The following is a 25,188-nucleotide window of genomic DNA, read 5'->3' as shown; positions in this document are numbered from 1 at the left end:
CTGCAAACCTTTACATAAAGAGGAACTCATCAATAATTACCTGAAACAACTGAGGAAGCATCTTGGATGTAGAATGTAATTAGTGGAAAGCTCATGGCACTTTAAAGTATTTATATTTGATCCTTAGGAAAATTTGCCTTCCATCCTCAATCTCTTCTACTTTAAAGAGATGGGATTGAGATAAACTCACCTAGTGCTGCCTTCAATGCGTGTGGACCAGTTACATGCCATGATGCTCGAAGGTTAGGCTATTCTGATATGGGGGAAAAGACAACCAATTGTAATCTTTGCCATACCCAGACAAAACCAACGTAAACAATGAGCTGTAATACTCAAGTAATCATGTATTCATTTAAATTAGCATTTTGGACATATTGCAGAGTTTGGAAATGGGGACCATGCTGAATTTATTGAAAGAAAATAGGTCCCATTCTACACCAATAAACGAATTGCTTCATAATGTCCAGGACAGTATCACCAATGGACAAATTAGGGTACACGCAATGGCAGCATTTTAACTAATACAGACAGAAAATAGATAATTGTTCTCTTTAAATTAAGGTTATCCAACTTTGGACATCTCTTGGTAAAGTAGCTTAATAAACTACTGTTTGGCAATTTCTAGTTATATATGCTAGGCACTAAAAATTCAGATTTCAATTCCTAATCAACACTAAAGCACAAACCCAAGCAACATCTTACAAATGGCTTTCCAAAGCAGTTTATAAACTTCTGTACACTTATAAACCAACTGAACAGGACAATAATCTGGTGTGAATCTTTTATTCTCCACGAGTTGAAAACAATACACTCCTCATACCGCAATGTAACAAAGTTCAGATCAAATCATATTGATTGTCAAACCAGAGAGATGATGAGTTTTGAAAGTTTATTCACCCCTATTCCATTTCTCAGCTGCACATTGACAACATCATGTGGAACACTGCAGGTTCCACTCCCACATCACCAATCTCCTACTACTCCCAAAATATCCTTAGAGCTGAAATTTCCCCCAGTTAACACAGGGAAAGAATAAAGCCATTGCCCAAATTCTTTAATATTAGCCAAACCCAATCACCTCTGATTGAACCAGTTAAAACACAAGATTGGCATCTCTGTCTAAGATTAACATTAACAAAATATCCACACTATCATCCATTGCGTATTAATATTGGTCATCTACTTCTACGTCTATGATCTTCTTGTCACCTAAACCATCATGCACAGGAGTAAACAAAAAAGACTATTGCTTCCGCTATTGCTTGCTTTCTTAGCCACCAATAATTTACGATACAAGAATGTAAATAACCATATTTTTGCAGCTTGCAATCAGTTTCACCATATTCGTCAAATCAATGACATTAGCTAAAATTTAAGTTTCTTGCTTTATTTATTTTATTTAGTGCTACAGCAAGGAGTAGGCCCTTCGAGCTACACTGCCCAACAACCCTGATTAACCCCAATCTAATTACAGGACAATTTACAATGACTAACCTTCTATGGACTGTGGGAGGAAACAGTAGTACCTGGGGAAAACCCATGCATTCCACAGGGAGGATGTACTCTTGAAATAAAGCTTTCCTACGGCCTCATAACCACCTTCAACTACAGTTGCAAGTAAAAGCTTGTGAACCCTTTGCAATTACCTGCCTTTCAGCATTAAATACTCATAAAATGTAGTCTGATCTTCATTTAAGTCACAAATAATTTGCCTAAACTAATAACACACTAACAATTGTACTCCTTCTCGTTAGTACTGAGCACTCCATTTAAACAATCACAGTCTGTAAGTTCAAAAAGGTATGTGAACCACTGGGGTAATGCCTTCTACAAAAGCTACCGGTATTTGGAGTCATGTGTTCCAATCAATGAGATGAGATTGGAGGTGTGGGTTGTAGAGGTGCCCTGCCCTATAAAAAAGACAAAGTCAGGTTACTGACAGAGCCTGCTCTTCAAGAAAGAAAGATCACGGGGTCCGACGTGCGCCATGCTTTGATCAAAGCAACTTTCAGAGGGCATTAGAAGAATTTAGAGATGCATGAAGCTGTAAAAGGCTACAAAAGCATTTCTAAAGACCTGAGTGTTCATCAGTTTACAGTAAGAAACTGTTTACAAATGGAGGAAATTCAGTACTGTTGCTATTTTCCCTAGCAGTGGGCATCCTGCAAAGATCACACCAAGAGCACAACATGCAATGCTGAAGGAGGTAAAAAAAAAAATCCAACGGTAACAGCAAAAGACCTGCAGAAATTTCTAGAACTTGCTAAAGACTCTGTTCGTAAGTCCACTGTAAGAAAAACACTGAACAAGAATGGTGTTCATGGAAGGACACCACAGAGGAAACCACTGCTCTCCAAAACAAACACTGCTGCAAGTCTCAAGCTTGCAAAAGACCACCTGGATGTTCCACAATACTTCTGGGATAATGTTCTATGAACAGATGTGGCAAAAGTTGGACTTTTTGGAAGAGATGCACACCACTATGCAACACCAAAGCCTCATCACAATTGTGAAGCAACATGGTTTGGGGGCTGCTTTGCTTCCTCAGGGCCTGGACAATTTGCAATCATTAAGGGAACAATGAATTCAAAATTGTAGCAGGACATTTTAAAGGAGAAAGTCAGGGTAGCAGTCTGTCACCTGAAGCTTAATAGGAGTTGGATGATGCAACAAGACAATGATGTAAAACACGAGTAAATCAACAATAGAATGGCTTACAAAGAAGAAAATTCTTGTCTTAGAATAGTCAAGTCAGAACCCAGACCTTAACCCAATTGAGATCCAATTCAGCTCTAGAATTGGATTGCTCTAGGTCACTGTTGTAACGTTCAGAATGTAAAATATCTTAATAACCTTCATGGCAATGTTATCAAATAAATAGAATTAAGACCAGAACACATTATGAGTGATCAAAAACAAAACACAATCAAGGAAGTTTTTCTGCAGATACACTCAGGTCTTTAGAAATGCTTTTGTAGCCTTTTACAGCTTCATGCATCTCTAAATTCTCAATGACCTAAAGAGTGCTGTTTATGCAAGGTATTGCAGAAAAGTTGATGAATTGCAGTTTAGTTTGGAGGAATGGTCCAAAATAATCAGCAGCTACAGGAAATGTTTGGTGGAAGTTATTGCTGCTAAAGGAGGTTTTATCTGATATTAAATATAAGAGTTCACATATTTTTTCCAGACTGGATGGTGAATGATTAAATAATGTGTTCACTAAAGACATGAACAGTACAATTATCAGTTTAGGCAGATTGTGTTTGTCTAATTTAGTGTCTTAAATGAAAATCAGACCACATTTTATGAGTAATTAATGCAGAAAATCATGTAATAGCAAAATGTTAACTAACTTTTTCTTGCAACTGTACTTTAATATGTATCTGCAGAAAAACTTCCTTGATTGTGTTTTGTTTTTGATCACTCATAATGTGTTCTGGTCTTAATTCTATTTATTTGATAACATTGCCATGAAGGTTATTAAGATATTTTACATTCTGAACGTGACAACAGTGACCTAGAGCAATCCAAGACGATTTGAATAGGTGCTCCATTTTATTTTAAAATGTTGAAAGCTTGTTGTAAATGGAAAATTAAAGGAAGTTAAAAGGCATTACTTATAATTTAATAACACAGAATAGAAAGATTTGGAGACGTAGCAAGATTACAATTTGCTGTAATAAACATCATTAATTAACCCCAGCTTCAATGGGGGCTCTATAGGATAGATACAGCAATGGGGGAAAAAACTATTGTGATCACAACTACAAGATGTGCCTTTATCATAGAATCATCTATTTTTTGATATTCTATGACCATATTGCACTTAGAAGTCTGTGAATGTATTCTAAAAAAAGTTCATCCTTAGATCTGTACAGCAAAGTTGACATTCTTCACAGGAAATGTGATTTTTTTTCATGGCACTGTGGAGAACATATTCCCAGGCACTATAACAGCAATTTCTAACCCATTTAATACTTCACTGTTATGATGCTCTCACAATTGTCTTAAAAATGCTGTAGAACTCGAGGCAATTTGACCTACTCTCCACCATAACCTGTCACATTTAAAACCACCTTCCAATCCTTGGTCCTGTATGTTACAACATTTGAAACATCATATAGGATGTGAATGTTTTAGCTTTTGAGCTCTGATGTGCTCAAATTCGAAAAGTTGGGAATAAGAGAAAATAGAATACTTTAAATTAGTAAAATTATGACAATTAGTAATTAATATCCAAACTGTTAAGTATTTTAATACAAAAATCCATGGAAAACAAAACAAAAAATCCCTATACATGCAAGCAAATGATTTAGGACAACAAATGAATCCCACTTTATCCTAAACTGTTACTATTGCCCAAATCCTGAGTTTGCACATCTGTAATATGGAGAATGCCCATTCTTTTTGTGCTTTGAGTTATGTGACAAGAACATTCAGAAATCATTTCAGTATTGCATAGTATGCAAGCAGACTTCACTCTGATTGAAGCACAAATCATCAGCAGAGAAGCATAGATCACCAGCCTACACACATACAGAGCACACTAGTTCACCACAAGCCAAACCAGCATGGCTGCTGCAAACCCAAAATTGTTGCAATGCACTTTTCCATTTTCATGAAAATAATCCAGACACTGGTAGCTAAGAGATGATTATCACCTCCATATTAGTGGCCTGTACAGAAGTGAAAAGGGAAATGAGGAAGATGTACAATCCTCAAGGAAGATTTAAAAGAGCAAAATTACTTCATAAATATTTCATTAAAAAGTTGGTGACTTTCAAGAAGTTTTTTTTACGAAACTTTTTTGGGCCTGTTTGATAAATAAGCACTCAAGAAAAAGAAGCTATCTGTATAAAAATTAAACAATCATTTGAAAATTTAAATTATTTGGAAGTGTAACATATCACACTGGACACAAAACTTTCATTGAATGAATGGATTATTTTTTTAAATAAGGATTCCTGTTTTTGGCACCAATGGGCTGCAAGTTCTCTTTACAATTACCAGAAATGCATCCTCACAACCTCCAACGTAACTCATCCAGAAACATCTGTAAAGGAAAAATCAGATAATACAATGTCTATTTATTTCACTACGTGTAACGGTAGGTCATATTTGAGATGTTTTGAGGTGGGTGGGAAAGGGAGAGAACACAGATGATGCAAATAACTTTTGGCTCTCAATCAGGACACTGTGCAACTTCCTCTAAAGCGTGTAGCTAAATTCGCAATTTCACCAATATCCGCTGACAACTACCCACTTGCTGTGTGTAAATGTCAGAACTGACGACTTTTAACTTTCATCCACGCACATAACAACAAAGAAAAGGCTGCATGGTTCAGTTCAACAATACTCAAAGTCACTCATTCCTTTTTTGAAAAGTGTTGCTACAGAGTGCAGAAATGCAACAAACAGGTTAATCTATTTCTGATGCACCACAGTGAATTCATTTGAGGCAGCAATTCCCCTCTCCAAGCAAATGTTACACAAAATGAACTTTCAACATGTTATTTTTATTGTAATAGAGCTCTCAAATTACACCCACGATTGAAACATGAGATGAGGGCTTTTGCAGAAATGCAAAATTTTATTCTGGAGGTCCATCTGATCAGAGTACAGATTTTTCTTGTGACCCACTTCCTACTTTGTTTTAAAAACTTAAGTAAGGTTGGCTGCAAATGGAATACAGAAAAGGGAACTGAACAACTATGACAAACTTAGCACAAGAATATTCCAACTCATCTAGAGCCATTACTCTATATTAAAAATCAGCCTACTAGTTTCCTATTAAGGCCTGAAACTGCTTTTTGTCTCATAATTGCATTTAAAATATGATCAATTTAAAAGAAAGGCTTAGTAAAAAAAAATTAAGGGCATAAACTACACCACACCAGAAATGTTCTTGAATTCATAGGAATCCTTCAAAATATTGTTTTTGAATGTACATCAATAGATGTTAAAATTGTTGAACACAAACATTGGACTCTCAAAGTCTCATTCTTTCAGCCACAAATTGCAATAGACTACTTTGGCCAACCATTACAGGTATTTGTCACTACTTTCCACCTTGTAAGAGTTTGTAAAATTATGCTCAGAGGTACAGTTGTCTTCTTGTGTGCACACTCATGCAAGTGTGACTGTGCACGTGCAGAGGTAAATTATTTGGTTATTCATTGAGGGCTGTGAGCACAACAGAACTGAAAGAAATCTGTGTACTTATGAGAGTCTATAGGGAAACCAAATAATACTGAATGCAGAAAGCATGTAAATTAAAATTTCTGATAAAATATATGTAAACTGCCCGAGTGAGTAATATATACATGATTCACACGCAAAGCAAAGATCTTCCAATCAGTCAATTTTTTCCCCAATGTTTTCCCAAAACAATGTGCTATTATGAGATTCTCTTTTACTTTTAGTACAGTTAATTTGGCCATTGGTTAATTGCCAGCCACTTATCTGGACAACTCTGTAATTGAGAAAACAGCCAGGAATCCCTTCGTTTATTTGGGACACTGTATCACTTAATTGGGACGGCAGAAAGTTACCAAACAGGTTCTAACTGGTGTCAGTCATGTGCTCTTGCATGGCCATTAAGGACACTGCACTGTGTGTATAGCAAACAGTTTTTAAAATAGTGTCACTTGTATGTGTTTTGTGTTTAAAAAGCAGTGAATTTGTCACTGATAGTTGGTGAGAAAAACGTAGCAAGACAATTCACAACTGTTTTGCTCACTGCCGTTTCAAGCATTCAGGCTTGGAAAAGTCAATTACCTACGAAGCATTTGAAGGTACCCAAAATTATCTTGAATATTAGAATGAAAATGTTTTGCAAGATACAATTGTTGAAAGCCTTGCATGAAGGCAGTCCATTATCTACACTAGCTGTCTGCACCAATTTTGTTTAACAGTCAACCAAAAGAACACCGCAGCATACACTGGAACAATGCCTCTGTCGATAACTATTAGGAACTAATACTGTTTTCATAGTACTGTAGATGTATTGGTAGCATTCTGATTTTTAGATATTTCATTGAAATACATAATTTGTTACTCAGTTAAATAGTAGTTTATCTTACTTATAACTTTAACTATTTCCATAAAACCGTATAATTGGGACAGCAGCTTAATTGGGCCAAATATACTAGTCCCAATGTGCCCCAATTAACAGGAACCCACTGTATATGATGCAACAATTCATATTCAATGATCTTCATAAATGCGAATAACGAGAATGGTTTGTGCTTCAGTAGTCAACTAGATTTGTCTATGCAGGGCAACTAGATTTCATTTTTGCAAATTTATAACGAATTGTAGCCTCCTTAAGATCCAATAATTTATTCATTAACTTAAGTTATTCAGGCACCATGACAATGCCAATAAATGACAGAGCCGAACAAATACACCTGGCATGTTAGTAGCTGATTTCACTATCTTTTGTTGCATTGACAATGTGTTTCTGTGACATCAAGGTATTCTTTGAGCATAATTCGTGGGCAAAATAAACTGCTGCAATTGGTTTAATCATGGGAGATCAATATTTGGAATGAGGGGGCAAGATCACCTTCATATACATATTTCAACAAAATCTACATTTGAGCTAAATGTCTTGCAGAAGAATAATGGCAAGATATGGAAGTGCACGTATTTTATTGATGGTCAGAGAAACCAATTAACAGCAGAGAATATCCTGTTTCAGGACAGATGTGATTCAAGTATCAGTCCCATATTAAGTTGCTGGCAAGAACTGCAGAAGTATGACTTTAGTTCCACAGTGTGAGAACATGAAAACAAAAATATGAATCTTAATATTTTATGAGTGGGATAGATCAAAACATAGCTATATTTTATTTAATATTCTTAGCCCAATCTCAGCTAACATTTTCCAAAGTTCTGTATGGATTCCAAAGCTTATCATGCCTTAAACATAACAATAACCTTAAGGAATCATCCTCTTCAGTTGACATCCAAATTAAGTTTATGATATTGAAACAATCAATGACATTACATCTTAAACCAAAGGAAACCTTTCACTTCACCTCCTGTATTTTTAAATATCTTTGATAACTAATGACCATCAGGACAAATAGAAATCCAAGTCAAGTCTTTAAAACAGGGACAGAACATATCAGGGAAAGTTGTGTACATATTTCACTTTGATTTACTTGTTAAAATTGGCTTAAAGGTAATTTTACTTTAACAAAAATTTGTTTATGTAGAGATGATGTGTGAAGCATAACTATGTGTAACTTTTCATGAATGAATGCAAACACAAACATGACAACAGATGTGACAAAGAAACTAGATGGCAATTTGCCCTAATGGAATTCACAAGCTACTACTGAAGATCTGGGATAGAGAATACAAATATATTCTTAATGCAATTTATTTAGAATAAAGCAACCCCAATCCCTGCCAAGTGGAGGGTCAGCTATACATTCTAAGTAAGTATTCTGTCTGCATCTAAACTTGCAGAAAATTTTCTTCGATTTAAAATGTTGCGATTACATTTTATTGTCCATCCAGGTTGCCCTGTACAATTAAGTGTCTTATTAAGCTACCTGAAAAATAACCTTTCTGCTGTGGGAGGCACACATAGACCAGCATGTCTCTTTCTCCAAAAGACAGAGGTGAAGTAACTGGGTATTTACGAATATCTTTACATATCCTTGATCACCTTTATTGACAACAGTTGGTCTTCTAATTCCTTCTACATTGTTGGCCAAAGCATCATCTAAAGCCAACAGAATTTCAAACATCCCTTAAAGCAACGAGAAAATGCATGATATTCAAGTTAAAGCTTTGCAAGGAATGTACCTGTGATGTTGACATTCGTGATGTGTCCTGACGTCCAGTCAAATCTGTTGAGGAAACATTAACAGCTGCGCCACGATGCAACCTCATGCTTACTTTCCGCTCCCGTTCCATGCCAGAGACAGGGCGTGGAGATGTATTAGCTGAAGGAAAAAACAGCAGGACATCAATAACAACCTACTTCATAGGCAAAAGTTTGACTGGTGGGAGTGTCCAAGTTTGTTAAGCTGAAGTAGTTACAGTTGAGCATCAGTAATATTTCTATGGAATGAGGTATCTTAAAGATCAATTTCAAGCCCATTCTCTAGTTGTGCAGAAAATGGAAGATGATCCTATTTCAAAAACCCATTTCAAAATGCTTCATTTATAAACTTATAGATTCACATGAATGATTTTGAAACCTCCAGTTTTCCACAGGAATCAAATTTCAATTAAAACATTCAATTAAAAAAATGGTCAAAAGTTCAGTTATAAACTACGTATTTAATTACATAATATTTTAGACACCAGTATTTCAAAATCCTGTGTTGGATTTAACCTGGTTTGACAAATTAAGCCCATATCAGTAATTAGTCCATATGAGTGAATTAACAATATAGGCACAAAATATTCAAAAGATTAACATGTTAGTCTCTTGTAAAGTATAGATGGAGCATTTTGAAAATGGAGATCTACAAATTGACTGGTCACAATTTAAATGTGCAACTGAAATATGAGAGATCTTTCTATCATTCACTGCGCACTTAATTTTTAAAAAAAATCAAAAGTTGCCATATCTCAGGCAGCTGCAGTAAGTTCGTAGAGCAGTAATTAACTACACAATGGCAATTCCCTTTCTCAATCATAAACGACTAGCTGCTATCTTGCAAAGCCATAATCATCTACATATTTATATAATCTGGGCAGCTATTAGATACAAATTTCATTAGACCTTTTATCTTCTTGGCAATATACAACCCGTCTTAAAAAGCATCACAATTGGGAGGCACAGATTCCATCGTAATCTTGGGGTTGAAATAAGGTGATGGAGAAGCAGAACTAGTGTTTGAAATCCCATGCCAGATCTTTGCTGGTTTTTCCCACACAGGTAAAAAGCTTAACTTCAGGATGGCAAACACTAGACAGTGTATGAATTCTAGAACATGATGGCTAGCAAGGAAACCAAATGTGTGTGAGTGTAGGAGAAATAAGCTTAAGTGGAAGGAAGCATTCAAGAGGAGAAGCTACTGAAAGCAATGTAATATAAATAGTATTGTAACGATATAAAATGGAACTGGGCAAGAGCAGTCACAAATATGGGTTATAAAGGAGATGTCCAAGGAGACTGAGTTGGTAAATGCTGTCAAATGCTCAAGAAGAATTACGGACAATGAGAAATACATTAAGTGCAAAGATTATAAGTCGCACAAGGTTTCAGCTGTGGTTTTTGTTAAATGAAGTGAAGTAAATACTGATTCCAAATCCACAAAGAACAGAAGGCAAGACAAGAGCAAGACAATGCATCCACTTGAAAAAATGCAAGCTCTTCACAATGATCTTTGAGGTACAAAAATTGTGAAAAATAACATCCTAATGATCTCTACCAAAAAATCTCTGAATCTTTCTCAGTTAGAATTCACAATTTCCATCTATGGCACAAGATCTCCTACTTACATAATAATTATATCTTCCTGCCAATTGTGAATACACAATGCTGGACTACTTGCTCCAAATGTAAATAATCATTTGGCATCAAGCAGATGAAAGGATTTCAGTGCAGTTCTCCACTTTATAATACTGGGGGTGGGTTCTGGAGTCAGATGCAACAAAAGGATACTAAAGAACAACTACCGTAAGTCTAAAGATTGACAATATGACTGTCCTTTTATCATGCATAAGACGGTAAAAGGGAGGCATAAAGCTTGTTTCAAGTTGGTGGGGGTGGGGAGAAGGACAAGTCAGTGCAAGATGTGATTCACTGGTAGACCTCTGCTATGTCTGCAGTGAATTGCAAGATAGAATTCCCAAAATGGCATTACTGACGTGTTTCTAAGCAGGGATTCCCAACCTTGCCTTCAAAACGTCTGACAGGCAATGCAATGTGAAAACTCATTTTAAACAGGGTCAGACTAAGTAAAAGGTTGGAAAGCTAAATTCTAACAATTTCTCCAGCACATTTTACTTAAAACTTGTAGATAATTCCTGAATATTCTTGTCTTACCTTTCTTTTGGCTGCATGTCAATATTCACTAATCAACAAAACACAAGTGCTTATTAGTTTTCAAAACTGAAGCTCTTAGCAATTATTTATATAACCATAAATACAAGCAGAGATAATCTGTTTTAGCTACAGAAATGAGATTATGCATAATTAGATGCTATCTGAAAAGCAAATTCTTGCATTTATATAGTATTCACAATCTCAGCACATCTCAAAGTGCTTTGTGTCCAATTAAGTATTTGCTTCAATTACAACTTCCTGATTTATTCATTTATATAGTGCACACAATTAATCATTTCCAATTCGTGTCAGTCTTCCATTCTGTACCACTCTAATTTCCCTAAAGCTGAATTTGTTCTTCTGACAATGGAACCTTTAAGAATGAATATGTGCTAAAAGATGCAAGGCTTCCTTGCTTTTAGAACAATCCATAATAAGATTTCAACATTATGATCCGCGTAATAAAGCAGATGACTCAGACATTCTCGCAGCTGCTTCTGAAGTAAATTCAGTTAATGATTTACCAGTATGAGATGTGGGTGTAAGCGGTGTCTGTGGTGCCACTTCCTGATTTCCTCTCAGTCTTCCAGAGGCAGTTGAGGGTAATCCACGAGCTGCTGGATTTCGACTGTGTCTCATTCTTTCCTCACGCTCCCTGCGTTCCCGATCTTCATCTGCTGCTCTGTTGGCCCCCTGAAATAATGAGGAAAGAAACCTTATGCAAAAATGTGTCAATCAATTTCCCATCTTTTAGAACCAGCGGCTTAACTAAATTTCCAAAATTATCTACATAACACACTGCTTTTATAGGACTAATAATAGAGTGGACCCCTAAGAAAAGAACACTTGTTACTTAAACATCCACAATGCTACCAGTTCCTTAATAGGCAAGTAGGTATTCTTTAACTGAAGCCCTGTGCCCTCAGTAGAAAGACTGATTGTTATAAATGCTTCAGGGTGGACTTGTAACTTAAACTACATTCCTCAGGAGAGAGGAAATTAAACACGGCTGAAGTTAATGTAGATTTGAATTTCTTAAAATGGAAAACTGACTCTCTCAAAAAATTCAAAATAAATGCGACAAAAATCTGCATAATGGTTTTGAGAAGCTACATGTGGTTTCCAAAGATTGTTGAAGGTGTAACAGGAGTGACATAAAGTACTAAGATGAAAATGAACAGATCTTGACCACCACTTCAAGCTATAAAAGGCAGGAACAGCTTACCAAAAAAATAATTGCGGATGTAAGCTAGTATTACAAAAATGAACAGGAGAAGGAAAGCTGATTGCAGTAGATGTTATATAGTCAGCAAAACAAGAATGGGCTAATGGCCTTCTACACTATAACCTTAAGAGTTTCATGATTTTGGTTAAAAGTCCATTTATCCAAACTAAGAAACCATTTGCATTCCTGTGTTAGCAAAGGATCTTTAATCAAAAGTAAAAAAAATTAGCTTGAGGGGTTCAGATGAATATAATTTTTCCCAAGTTTGCATTCCTTTTGGCATTCCAAGTGGCACTGGAGATCATACTTTTAAATTCTGTAGTGAGAGTCAATCTAGACACTTAATGAGAGATTGAAAAGCATTGATGCATTAGAGACATCCCGATGGTATGTTGCTTCCTGGTTCCAGGATCAGGGATATCGCAGACTGGGTCCATGGCATTTTCAAGGGAGAGGGTGAGCAGCCGTAAGTCTTGGTGTATATTGGCATCAATAACATAGGTAAACAAGGTGAGGAGGTTTTAGGGAGCTAGGTAAAAAGCTGAGAAATGGGACCACCAGGGTAGTAATCTCTGGATTGCTGCTTGTGCCACATGCTAGTTAGGTAAGAATAGTATGATTTGGCAGGTAAATACTTGGCTGAGGAACTGGTGCAGGGGCCAGGGTTCAGATTTAGGATTCATTGGGGTCTCTTCTGGGGAAAATATGACCTGTTCAAAAGGGATGGATTACACATGAACCTGTGTAATATCCTTGCAGGCAAGTTGGCTAGAGTTGTTCAGGTGGGTTTAAACTAATTTGGCAGAGGGATGGAAACTGGTGGCGTAGCAGCATCAGCACCGGACTTTGGAGTGAAGGCTCCCAAGTTCAAATCCAGCCAGCTCCAAAAAACCTGGAGAGGGATGGGCTTCGCCAGGTTTCAGATGCCCAAGTATGATGAGCAATCACCAAAAAGATCGGTGCAAAAAGCTTGTCATGACGACGCCCCGACGACTCCACCAGGAGTTAAGGCCGCACACACACAGGAACTGGAGTGATAGTGTTGAAGATGAGGTGGTTGTAGTTGGTTTACAAACAAGAGGCAATGTGTATTGAGACTGCTAAGGAGAGGCTGATGACTGGCAAAACTGCAGTCAACTGGAAGGTAGAGGGGGTGGTGTTGCTCTGTTGGTAAAAATTTAAATTAAATCATTAGAAAGAGGTGACATAGGTACGGAGGTGTTGAATCATTATGGATACAGCTAAGGAACTGCAAGGGTAAGATGACCTTGATGGGAATTATATACAGACTCCCAAACCGTAGTAGGGATGTGGTCTACAAATTACATCAGGATTACAAAGGGCAATGTTACTATAGTCATGGGGGATTTCAATATGCAGATAGATTGGAAAAAATTAGATTGGTGCAGGATTTCAAGAGGTGGAACTTCTAGAGTGGCTATGAAATGGCTTTTTACAGTAGCTTGTGGTTGAGCCCACTAGAGGATCAGCTACTCTAGATTGGGTGTTGTGAAATGAACCAGAATTGATTAGAGAGCTTAAGGTAAAAGAACCCTTAAGGTCGAAGTGATCATAATATGTCTAAATTCACCCTGAAATAGGAGTTAGCCAAAATTGACTGGAAGGGGACACTGGCAGAGATGACGGCAGAGTAGTAATGGCTGGAATTTCTGGAAGCAATTCGGAAGGCCCGGGATATATACATCTCAAAGAGGAAGAAGTATTCTAAATGCAAGATGACACAACTGTGACTAACAAGAGAAGTCAAAGCCAACATAAAAGCCAAAAAGAGGGCATATAACAGAAAGGAAATTATAGGCCCATTAGTCTGACCTCAATGGTTGGGAAGGTATGAGAGTTGATTGTTAAGGATATGGCTTCAGGGTACTAGGAGGCACATGATAAAATAGGCCGTAGTCAGCAGGGTTTCCTCAAGGGAAAACCTTGCCTGACAAATCTGTTGGAATTCTTTGGAGAAATAACAAACAGAATAGACAGAGAATCAGTTGATGTTTTGTATATGGATTTTCAGAAGGCCTTTGACAAATTGCCACACGAGGCTGCTTAACAAGCTACGAGCCCGCTTAACAAGCTATGAGCCCATGGTATTACAGGAAAGATTCTAGCATGGATAAAGCAGTGACTGAATGGCAGGTGGTAAAGAGTGGGAATAAAGGGAGCCTTTTCTCCTTGGCTGCTGGTGACTAATGTTCTCACAGGAGTCTGTGTTGGGACTGATTCATTTTATATGTCAATGATTTGGATGATGGAATTAATGGCTTTGTTGCAAAGTTTGCTGACAATATGAAGATAGGGGGAGGGCAGGTAGTTCTGAGGAAGTGGGAGGATACAGAAGGACTAAGACAGATTAGGAGAACGGGCAAAGAAGTGGCAGATGGAATACAGTGTCATGAAGTGTATGGTCATGCACTTTGGTAGAAGAAATGAAAGAGTTGACTATTTTCTAAATGGAGAGAAAATACAAAAACAGGCACAAAGGGACTTGGGAGACCTCATGTAGGATTCCGTAAAGGTTAATTTTAGGTTTGAGCCTGTGGTGAGGAAGGCAATTGTAATGTCAGCATTTGTTTCAAGAGGATTAGAATATAAAAGCAAGGATGTAATGTTCAAAATTCACAAAGCAGTGGTGAGGCCTCACTTAGAGTATTGTGAACAGATTTGGGCCCCTTATCTTGGAAGGAATGTGTTGAAACTGGAAAGGGTTCAAAGGAGGTTCATGAAAATGATTCCAGTTTGAATGGCTTGTCATATTTAGAGCGTTTGATGGCTCTTGGTCTGTATTCACTGGAATTCAGAAGAATGGGGGGTGACTTCACTGAAATCTATTGAATGGTGAAAGACCTTGACAGAGTGGATGTGGAGAAATGTTTCATATGGTACAAGAGTCTAAGACCAGAGGACACAGCCTCAAAATAGAGGGGCGGCCTTTCAGAATGCAGATGAGGAGGAATTTCTTTAGCTTGAGAGTGGTGAATCTGTGTAATTGATTGCCACAATTAGCTGTGGAAGCTAAGTCTAAGTGTATATTTAAGGCAGAGGTTGATAGATTCATGATTGGTCAGGGCATGAAGGGATATGGGGAGAAGGCAGGAGATCAGAGCCGAGAGGAAAAATGGATCAGCCATGATGAAATGGCAGAGCAGACTCATGGGCCAAATGGCCTAATTCTGATCCCATGTCTTATTGTCTAATAGTAAACCACCTTGATCAAAATAATTAAAGGACTCAAGACCAAGAAGGATTATGTTATTTAATAAACAGGTTGTCAACCAATATGAAGTAAATTTCTAATACCAAATCAGAACTAAACTTTGAATTTTTATGTAACATATTGAACAGTTACCCAAAACAGAATTACACATACAAACTTAAGCATATTCCAGTCAAAGACATAGTCATACGAAAAGCCTTGTCGGTGGAAGAGGTTTCGAAATAACTGCCTTAAGTAAGAGTAGTCTGGTTTGTCATCAAAACGCAGGGAGCGGCAGAAGTTCAAGTATGTGGCAAACTCAGCTGTGTAGAAATGAGAAAAAAAGTCAATTAATTGGTTATTTTCCCAAATTTCGTTCTACATTCATTTAATATCTTGTTGATGGAATAGGCTCATAATTAACTGACTAAATATTATCTAACAAGAGGAAGACAATCAAATACAGTCAAATTTACAATAGATGGTTACTGTCAAATCTGAAACATGAGCTACACTTAATGTTTAAAACTGATTAGTAGAAATATTATTTTAATTTTACCTATTTACAAAACCAATATTGAAGAATCAGACCCTTTCCCTAAACAAAGAAACGACAATATGATTGGGGGGGGGGGGGGAGGTGAAAAGGGGGTTGGGATTGGCAAAGAAAGAAATTTCAAATAAAAGACAAACTTTTGTAAGAGTATAACAAAATACAGGATCTCTAATTTAAAATCCAGTGAAAATCTGTACGAGTTCCTCTCCCCATTGGCTTCAATGTAACACCTATTCTACACATTTTTGCAGTTAAATCCTTCAAAAGGTGTTGATTTAGGTCAATTTTCTAAAACCCTTTGTGTTATATAGAGGATAGCGATAGAGGGGTGTTATTCTGACTGAAACTGATGGGACTTATATTGCTTATGATTCATCAAAAACGCGACGGTCAATAATCAGTTCAGGTTTTGCCAGGACCATAATTCCAGACTTCACCCCAGGATATAACTGGTAAAGCTGACACCAAAATAAAAGGGGTACACACTTCAAAGGTTAACAATTGTGATTTTTGGCAATCTATCCACAGGCACTCCTTGCAACCATTTCCCAAATCCAACTTTCTTCAGCTGCTTTAGTAGAAACATAAGAAAATGTGGGTGTTCACTGGCTGATGCACAATGTTCAATTTAACTTGTCTTCAACAAAATAAGCATCTACACTTGCTTTTGTCAAGATAGAGACAGTAAGCAATCATGATTGATACACGGAAATACTTTACGTACCACCAAAATTTCAGGCAATGAGCATCTTCGACACAAGATAGCATAATCATCTGCCTTTGATAATCAAAAGCAAGTAATTCATCGTCAGTTACCTCATAGCTTTTCCACTAAGAGCGTGATGGAATATTTTCTCTTTGCCTTCAAGACCAAAGTTTCAACAACACAGGCTCAATAGAAAAACTAAACTATTTTGATCAATTCTCTATTTAGCCTCTAAACATTTGTGTCATTGATGACTGGCGCTTTGTGGCTTTGTAACCTACACCACTCTCAAAGGCCCCAGATCGCACAACAATAGTTGGGAAACATATTACTGTTCCTTCATCAGCACTGGATCTAAATCCTGGAAATTACCGCACATCTAAGCAGTGGGAGTACCTTTACCAAAAGCATTGTAGAGGATAGAGGGAGTAGTTCGCAAACCCCTCCTTCAAGGGCAATTAGGAATGAGCAATAAATGCTGGTTTTATAGGAGTTTAAATAATGGTTATATACAGAAAAATTAGTATTACCTCACAGGATTTGGCCGAGCACAAATAGAAATTCAGCTCACAATTAAAACGTGTAATGCTTAATAGGTATTCTGAGGGCTTCTTTCACCACCACCGATTTTAGAACTGATCAAATTTGAACCAGTTACTATGTTGTAATGATGAATTATGGCTTGCTTTCCAGAAACTATTATAACAACTCAGAATCATCTGACAAAAAGAAAAAACAATTCAACTGTCCATTTCAACATGGCTTTTCCCTCACAGATCTCTATGCACATCACTATTAGACTATGCTTTTACAGTGACACTTTTTTATGACCTCAATATTTATACTTACATGAGTAACCTTTGCAGAGAACTTCAATGGGTGTTGACATTTTCTTTTCACTGATGCGTTCATACTTTTGTCTTTTTGTTGCTGCCTTTAGGCCTTGCCAAGGTAATGACCCCAAGTTGAAGTACATCAAAACATAGCCCAAAGACTCCAGATCATCACGCCGGCTTTGCTCTAGAAAAAAAAAATGCGAACATCAGTTTGGGACGTTATTAAATGACAATTAGAATATACATCAAACTAACTGTTAATACCTGCACCAAAAATTCATGTATTTACAAACTGGATTTTGTTGGAAAAGGTTACAATGCAAAATATTAAGTTCAGTACATCTTAAAGTTTAGTAAATTTATATTTTGTCAGACAGAAAACAATGTTGCTATCATGCTGTAACATGTTTCAGGGCATCTTCAAAATGTTTCATACAAATTAATTGCTCATAACCACAACATCTTGGCAACAAAAAACAGCCTGTCATGCTTCATAATGCCATAAAACCTTGCATCATGGAGCAGTGAGATAAATCAATTCTCTGCTGACTCGAAAAATAAACTGAGATCTTGTTACCATTCAAACATGCGCATGACATGCAGAGAATAACAACCAAAAATTCAAGCATTTCTAATGCACAAGATAACAGAGGAACACTGATTTACATACCTATTCCCAGATGTGTATTTATTGAAGCATATCGAGCTGTTCCCGTGAGGTTCTTATTTTCACGATATGGTATATGTTGATGTGTTCGTGCATCCCGGTATTTTTTTGCTAGCCCAAAGTCAATAATGTAGACCAGGTTGCCTTTCTTTCCCAGTCCCATTAAAAAGTTGTCTGGTTTCACGTCACGATGGATGAAGTTTTTTGAATGAATGTATTCAATTCTGCTGATCTAAATACAAAGAGACAAAGGAGATTTGTAACAGAGATGTCAAACAGCACCTTTAAATAAAAATTAAATCAACCCTTGCATCCAAACCCCCCTCATAGCTGGCAAAATGGGGAAGGTCATTCTTCAAGCTTCTGCTTTGGCAGTACAGGAAGACTCTTTGAATGGCACAGGACTACTCATCTCTTCCATTCACCTTCCCCCAATCCCTATCAACCTATCCTATAAAAGGCAAAGTAGGGATTTAAAATAAAAATTAACTCTGGATTCTAGTTGGGAGACAAAACTCCAATTATGCAGCTGTTAAAAGGAGCCATGTTACAAAATTCCTAATCCAATGCTGTTATTAATATGAACAGGAATGGTGTTAAATTTAAGTTATTCACTTGGAAACCCATTTATTAAGACTCATACTTCCTTCACCTCATCCATCACTTACAACAGTAATTTCCCTCTTAATCATGTTACCCCAAACATGCTTCCCCAATCATTTGGTTTGCTCATTGGTAAATAATGTTGCAATTATGTAGGCTTACCAGTAGACTACAACAATGAAATGAAATGCAAAAGGAGAAAACGCAAATAGTATGGCCCCTCTGAATTTTGAAAGTAACCAAAGTTCTTGCATTGCTAATTTTCGATGTTTGGGGAGCACAGCTGGAAGTGCCTCCTTTCTCATGATAATGGACCTCAAACTGCACATCTTAAATTTACATGGGAATCAGACTGGTGTTGGACTCCCCAGATATCCTGTCACTTCTGCATCAATGTTTACCCAAAACAATTTGCATTGATGCAAAAAGTGGTAACATAACTACACCTGTGCAGTCAATCAAGAGCCAGATGGGGTTCTTGGAGAGGGGTTCTTCCATTCTTGCTCCTTTTCTGGTCGAGAAGCAACCTAGTTTCCACTTAGCACTTTTCCACAGCTGAAACCAGGAACACAGATGGGAAACAGCAATCACAAACCCATCTTTTACTACTTGAAGCCCTACAACACTACATTGTTTTTCCACAATCTTTTCACTCAATTTATAATGCAGTTGCTGGAAAGAAAAAAAATCATGTATTATATTGAAAATGGGTGCAAATTGGAAAGGAAAAATAATGCTTTCAGTCTTTTTGTTGTCAATTCCACAATCACAAAAAGCTACATGTAGAATTATTTCTTACCATCTGATCAGCAAGGAGGAGGACTGTCTTAAGGCTGAATTTACGAGAACAGAAGTTAAAGAGATCCTCAAGACTTGGTCCAAGCAGTTCCATCACCATCACATTGTAATCTCCCTCAGCACCACACCACTTGATGGTTGGGATCCCAACTGTACAAGAAAAAAGTTGAGTATAAAGAAAGCACAAAGCAATTATAATCTTGCATTATTATTAACTGTGAAGCCTTACTTTATTGAGCAAGATTTATAAGTTGGTTGAATTTTCAGGTAGTTGATAGACAGGATTATTCAAATTGGTTCAAAAACATTTTCTTAGTCATTTCACGCTATTGGTTTCCTTGATTTCTGTTAACTAAATGATCTAAGTTAGGATGTTTAAAAAAAAGAAATGGCTTAAGATTCAAACTACTGATTCTACTTGATTTGATAATTTAGCTAAGGGAGAAGTTAAGACACCAAACACCAAAAGGAACTAATGTTTTGCAGGATTAGTTAACAATTCATTACAATGATTTCTGATGCCAGTCAACAGTCATGGCTTTGCTCAGGAGTTGCGCTTGAGGTATGATCCCACTCAGAGGCAGGAGCGTGGGGGAATGGACCATGAGGTTTGTTGACAGTGCTGCTGATTGTCAGATAAAACCAATCAAACGTCAAGGGAAATGGCAGCCACACATTCTGCAAGAATTGGCTGGAAAATAAATTTAACTGCAGCATTTCAAAATAACAAAGCAGAGCAATTAATTACATTTATTTCTATGAAAATTTGGCTTTTATTTTTAAACCATTGATTGATGGTTCAGACATCAGACATCTGCTCTGCCGTTTTCTAGTTACATCATCAACTTACAAGAAAGAAAATGGAATGATTTAACAATTAACCTCCTCAAAATGCAACTTAACCTTTTGCATAAGACTCAAATTGATACCGTGGTTTTAGAAAAAGCAGCATTAACTCAATTTCTACAGTCCACAAACATTTACCATTTTCTGAGCCGAGACTACATTTTCCCAAGAAACCTTATTATTTTTAAAAATAGTTCTTAACTTTGCTGGACAAAATAATAAAATACTTCGAGCATATACGCTATTAAGGTCTAACAAATTTTTTTATAAAGTACCACTGTTTTGACCCAGCTCAATTTTAACAATAGGCAGAACAGGAAAGCTTCCAGTTAAATTTATCATTGCGTATGAACGAAGTAAACATATAGTCGGACTTGTGAAAACATGAAATTTGTATTAATTCAACTTTTGATGAATCCATCTGCACAACGATCCATAGTACAGTCTGAGTAGTAAAATTAAAAGGCTTCACTCTTAAAAAAAGTTTTTATATTGTATGAAGACCTGTTGTGTCAACTTCCAGCATTGAGATCTTGTACATTAGGCTGCATTCAGATAGAAAGCTTGCGGAAAGTGAGAAGAACAGTTGAAAAGAAATGAACCTAGTAAATGATCTTCCACAATATGAAGTTCAAAGTAAAACTATTAGAGTATATACACGTTACCACATATAGTCTTGAGATTCTGAGTGGTTAAAACATTGAAATAACAAGGGTGTTATAGTTAAAATCAATCCATAGTTTGCTTAACTTCACCAGAGAAAACCACTTGCCAACAGAAAGCAAGGTCGCACTCATTTATTTGTATCTTGTTTAATTGCAATTCCCATCCTAAACTCAGCCTTTATCATGACCCAGTCTTTTAAGTCATGAGTTTCAAGTTTTTGTTAAATTTCTTTGTGTGTATGCATGAAATTTAATTAACGCATATAATTATCCATGTGGCGCGTGGCCAAGTGGTTCAGGCGTTGGACTAGCGATTTTGCCAAATTTTCAAGTCATAAGATTCACACTAAATAGACAAGCACATCAGATTTTTCTTAACAACTTGTTCTATTTAAAAAGAGCAATGCCTTACAATAACTGTTGAAGCTGATCTTGCAAAGTTTATACTCAGAGATGTTAATTGCTCCATATTATACTTGGTTACCTTGTTCACAACCTGTTCAAACACTATAGTGTTTGGGGAAAGTTCCCTGAAGAAAGAACACAATTCTAACAGAGGAAACATAAATTCTCCCCTTCCAATGCGAGTGTTACATCACTTCTTTTCCACAACTGCAGGCTGCAAGGCTGGTTTATTAAATAGCAACAAAAACAATTAAATAGATTAACAGCTCTCTTCCCTAATCAGAATTTGGCATGATTCTCAAACTCACTACTGAAATTTATCTGCGACTGACAGCCAATGAACAATACACAAATAACAGTGGGTTACCAAGCAACAATACCTCAGAAAAGATTTCCCTATGGTAGAATACAAGATAATTATCAGTGATAAATACTTAGTGTGGAATATTTCTGAAATAACTACAATCCACTTAAGATACATTTGCTCCCTTACAAAAATGTAAGACTTTTTTTGAATTCAAGATGTCAATATCCAACAATAAACAGATAGTGCCCTATTTATTCTTTAACAGAGCAAACAATTTGGGTAAGCTGTTTCCTCCTCTGAAATATAACTCCTGTTGATTAATGTAGTCAAAAATAAGAGCCCAATTTAAACGATCAATCTTAGCTAACAGGCACAGCATTCAAATGGGACAGGAGGATAAGAAGATGGAAGAGGATCCTTTGTAGGTACCTCAGGCTTGGAACCTGACCAACACATTTTTACAACATATGGACCAAAGACATTGCAGTGTGGATATGCATTAAGGCTGGGAATGAAAGGAATGTAATGGCAGCTGTTGTCTACAGCTGTGACCTTAGGTGCACCAAAATACATTTGCAACTCTGTGTAGATTCAAAGTTCAAAGTAAAATTTATTATCAGAGTACATATGTGTCATCAAGGCCGCATCCATAGGGAGAAGTACCGTCGACATTTCGGGCCGAGACCCTTCGTCAGGACTTGGCCCGAAATGTCAACGGTGCTTCTCCCTATGGATGCTGCCTGGCCTGCTGCTTTCCACCAGCATTTTGTGTGTGTTGCTTGAACTTCCAGCATCTGCAGATTTCCTCATGTTTACCAGTGAACAATAAACTGTGCAAATGTGAATATAGATAAATAGCAATAAATAAGGAGCATGAAATTTAAAGACAAAGAGTCTTAAAGTGAGACCATTGATTATGAGAACACCAGAAATTGAACGAGTGTCCCCTTTTGTTCAAAGGTCTCATGGTTGAGGGGTAGTAACTGTTCTTGAACCTGGTGGTGGAAGTCTTGAGGTACTTGTACCTGATGGCAGCACCAAGCAAAGGGCATGACTTATGTGGTGAGGATCTTTGATGACGGATGCTGCTTTTCCATGGCAATGTTTCATGCAGATGTGCTTAATGGTTGGGAAGGCTTTACATCTTTTCTGCTCAAAAGGCATTGGTGTTCCCATACCAGGCTGTAATGCCACCGGTCAGCTCACTTTCCATCACACATCTATAGAAGGTTGCCAGGTTTTTGGTAATGTGCTGAATCTCCACAGACTCCTGAGGAAGCAGAGGAGCTGTGATGCTCTCTTTGCAACTGCATTTATATGATTCCAGGACAGGTCCTCTGAGATAATGACACCCAAGAATTTAAAGTTACTCCACCCCAGATCCTCCGATGAGCACTGCCTCATGGACCTCTGGTTTCCCTCTCCTGAGGTTTACAAAGCAGTTCCTTTGTCTTAATGACATTGAGAGGTTGTTGTTATTAGATCACTCAGCCAAATTTTCTGGGTATGCTGATTCATCACCAGCTTTGATGCAGCCCTTAGCAGTGGTGACATCAGTAAACTTGTACTTGATGTTGCAACTGCACAGCCACACAGTCATAGGTGTACAGCAAGTAGAGCAAGGGGCCAAGCACACATCCCTGGGTGCTCCTGCGTTGACAGAGATTGTGGTGGTGGTGTTTTTGCCAATCCGAACTGACTTGGGTCTGCAAGTGAGGAAACCCAGGATCCAATTGCATAAGAGATTATTGAGGCCCAGGTCTTTGAGTTTATTGGATTAGTTTTGAGGGGGATGATGGTATTAAATGCTGAGCTGTAATCAATAAAGAGCATCCTGATGTATGCATCTTTGCTGTTCAGTTGTTCCAGGGTTGTGTGAGAAGGCAACAAGATGCTATCCACTGTAGACCTGTTGCTTTGGTAGGAAAATTAGAATGCATCAGAGTTGCTACTCAGACAGGAGCTAATGTGCTTCAACACCAGACTCTCAAAAACACTTTATCACTGTAGATAAGTTCCACTGGGCGATAGTCATTGAGGCAGATTATCACACTCTCCTTGGCATTGATATGATCAATGTCTGCCTGAAGCAGCTGGGTACCACATACTGCTGGAGCGAGAGGCTGAAGATATCTCTGAACACACCGGTCTTCAGTACTCAGCCAGATATTCCATCTGGACCGGATGCTTTCCTTGGATTCACTCGCTAGATGGCAGCCCACACGTCTCCTCAGACCATATGATCAGGATACATGGGGGTGCACAATGGTTCCTCCATGTTCTGATGGTCAAAGCAAGCATAGAAGGCATTGAGCTCATCTGAAAGGAAAGCTCTGCCATCCCTATGTTAAAAGATTCAACTTTGTAGGAGGTTATGGCATTCAAACCCTGCCACAGCTATTGAGCATCCTTTGTTGATTCCAGTCTAGTCCGGAATCTCCACTTCACCCTTGAGATGGCTTTCTGGAGATCACACAGGCACCTCTTGTAGCATTCTTCATCTCCAGACTTGACTTAAGGCAATCTGTGACCATTTCTCTGCCTCCTGCGACCACCTCTTAGCTGTCTTGATCTCTGGAGACTTGCTTTTTAGGCTCTGTATGCAAGTAGTAGGAGTACACCCAAACTGTCAAATTTGCCAAAATACGGTCTTGGAAAGGAATATTAGAATATATTGTGATTGTAAATCTAACATTCTTTCTCATTTGTTTGATCAAGCTTAGTACCACAAAGTCCTAAACGATCTGGAAGCAAGAATCAAAATCCCATATGCAATTAACTGGGTCACAGCAACAAACAATTCTACTATATAGGCAGACAAATGGTAAGGAAGTAAGTTGGAGATGAAAAAAGAATGCAAAATAATTACTTTTCAGCAGGGAAGTTTTTTTTAATCAGTTTGGTACTTTACCTTGCACTGCCACCATTAAAACCACATAAGCATATTTTAATACAACCACTTAACTGAATGTAGAGTCTAGATATATGGAAAGAGCAAGAAAAAAAACTTACCTCCTCCTTGCATCATCTTGTAGATCTTGCTCTCAATGTGCAACTGTGGGTGTTTGGTTTTCACACATTCCAGCTTGATGGCTACCTCCTCTCCTGCAGCAATGTCGGTTCCTGTGAGAAACAAACAAAACCTTAATCCATCAGTGAAAGGCTCATACCGATCTCAGCAAGGAACACCACATGAAGTCACAGTTACTGCTTTGAAGACAAAAGCACGTCCTTGATACACCAGTGTGAAGCAACTGGCTAACGCAGCACACTTGTCTTGAAGGGCCAGCCAACTGAAGAACTGAAACTATCAGAGAGTTGCAAAAAGTGCTGTGTCCAAATAGAA

General features: G+C 37.5%; 1 protein-coding gene across 3 annotated transcripts in view; it reads right to left on the bottom strand.

Annotated features, from left to right (window-relative positions):
• Positions 1 to 25,188, bottom strand: part of LOC140714652 (casein kinase I) — a 49,075-nt gene that overhangs the window by 5,050 nt on the left and 18,837 nt on the right. The window contains exons 2-9 of one of the 3 annotated variants that reach the window (XM_073026073.1): positions 24,855 to 24,965; positions 19,621 to 19,769; positions 18,222 to 18,450; positions 17,565 to 17,735; positions 15,628 to 15,776; positions 11,542 to 11,710; positions 8,821 to 8,960; positions 5,008 to 5,053 (exon numbers count right to left, since the gene is read on the bottom strand). In XM_073026073.1, coding sequence (XP_072882174.1) covers positions 5,021 to 5,053; positions 8,821 to 8,960; positions 11,542 to 11,710; positions 15,628 to 15,776; positions 17,565 to 17,735; positions 18,222 to 18,450; positions 19,621 to 19,769; positions 24,855 to 24,965 — 1,151 coding nt within the window. In that variant the 3' untranslated portion in view covers positions 5,008 to 5,020. Of the gene's footprint in view, positions 1 to 190; positions 254 to 5,007; positions 5,054 to 8,820; positions 8,961 to 11,541; positions 11,711 to 15,627; positions 15,777 to 17,564; positions 17,736 to 18,221; positions 18,451 to 19,620; positions 19,770 to 24,854; positions 24,966 to 25,188 lie in introns of all 3 variants that reach the window. The other 2 variants (XM_073026072.1, XM_073026071.1) reach the window with 2 other exon arrangements.

The sequence above is a fragment of the Hemitrygon akajei genome, chromosome 22 (assembly GCF_048418815.1).
Source record: "Hemitrygon akajei chromosome 22, sHemAka1.3, whole genome shotgun sequence".
Classification (NCBI taxonomy): domain Eukaryota; kingdom Metazoa; phylum Chordata; class Chondrichthyes; order Myliobatiformes; family Dasyatidae; genus Hemitrygon; species Hemitrygon akajei.
Note: the sequence above shows the minus strand (reverse complement) of the source record. Positions and strands in the feature narration are given on the sequence as shown.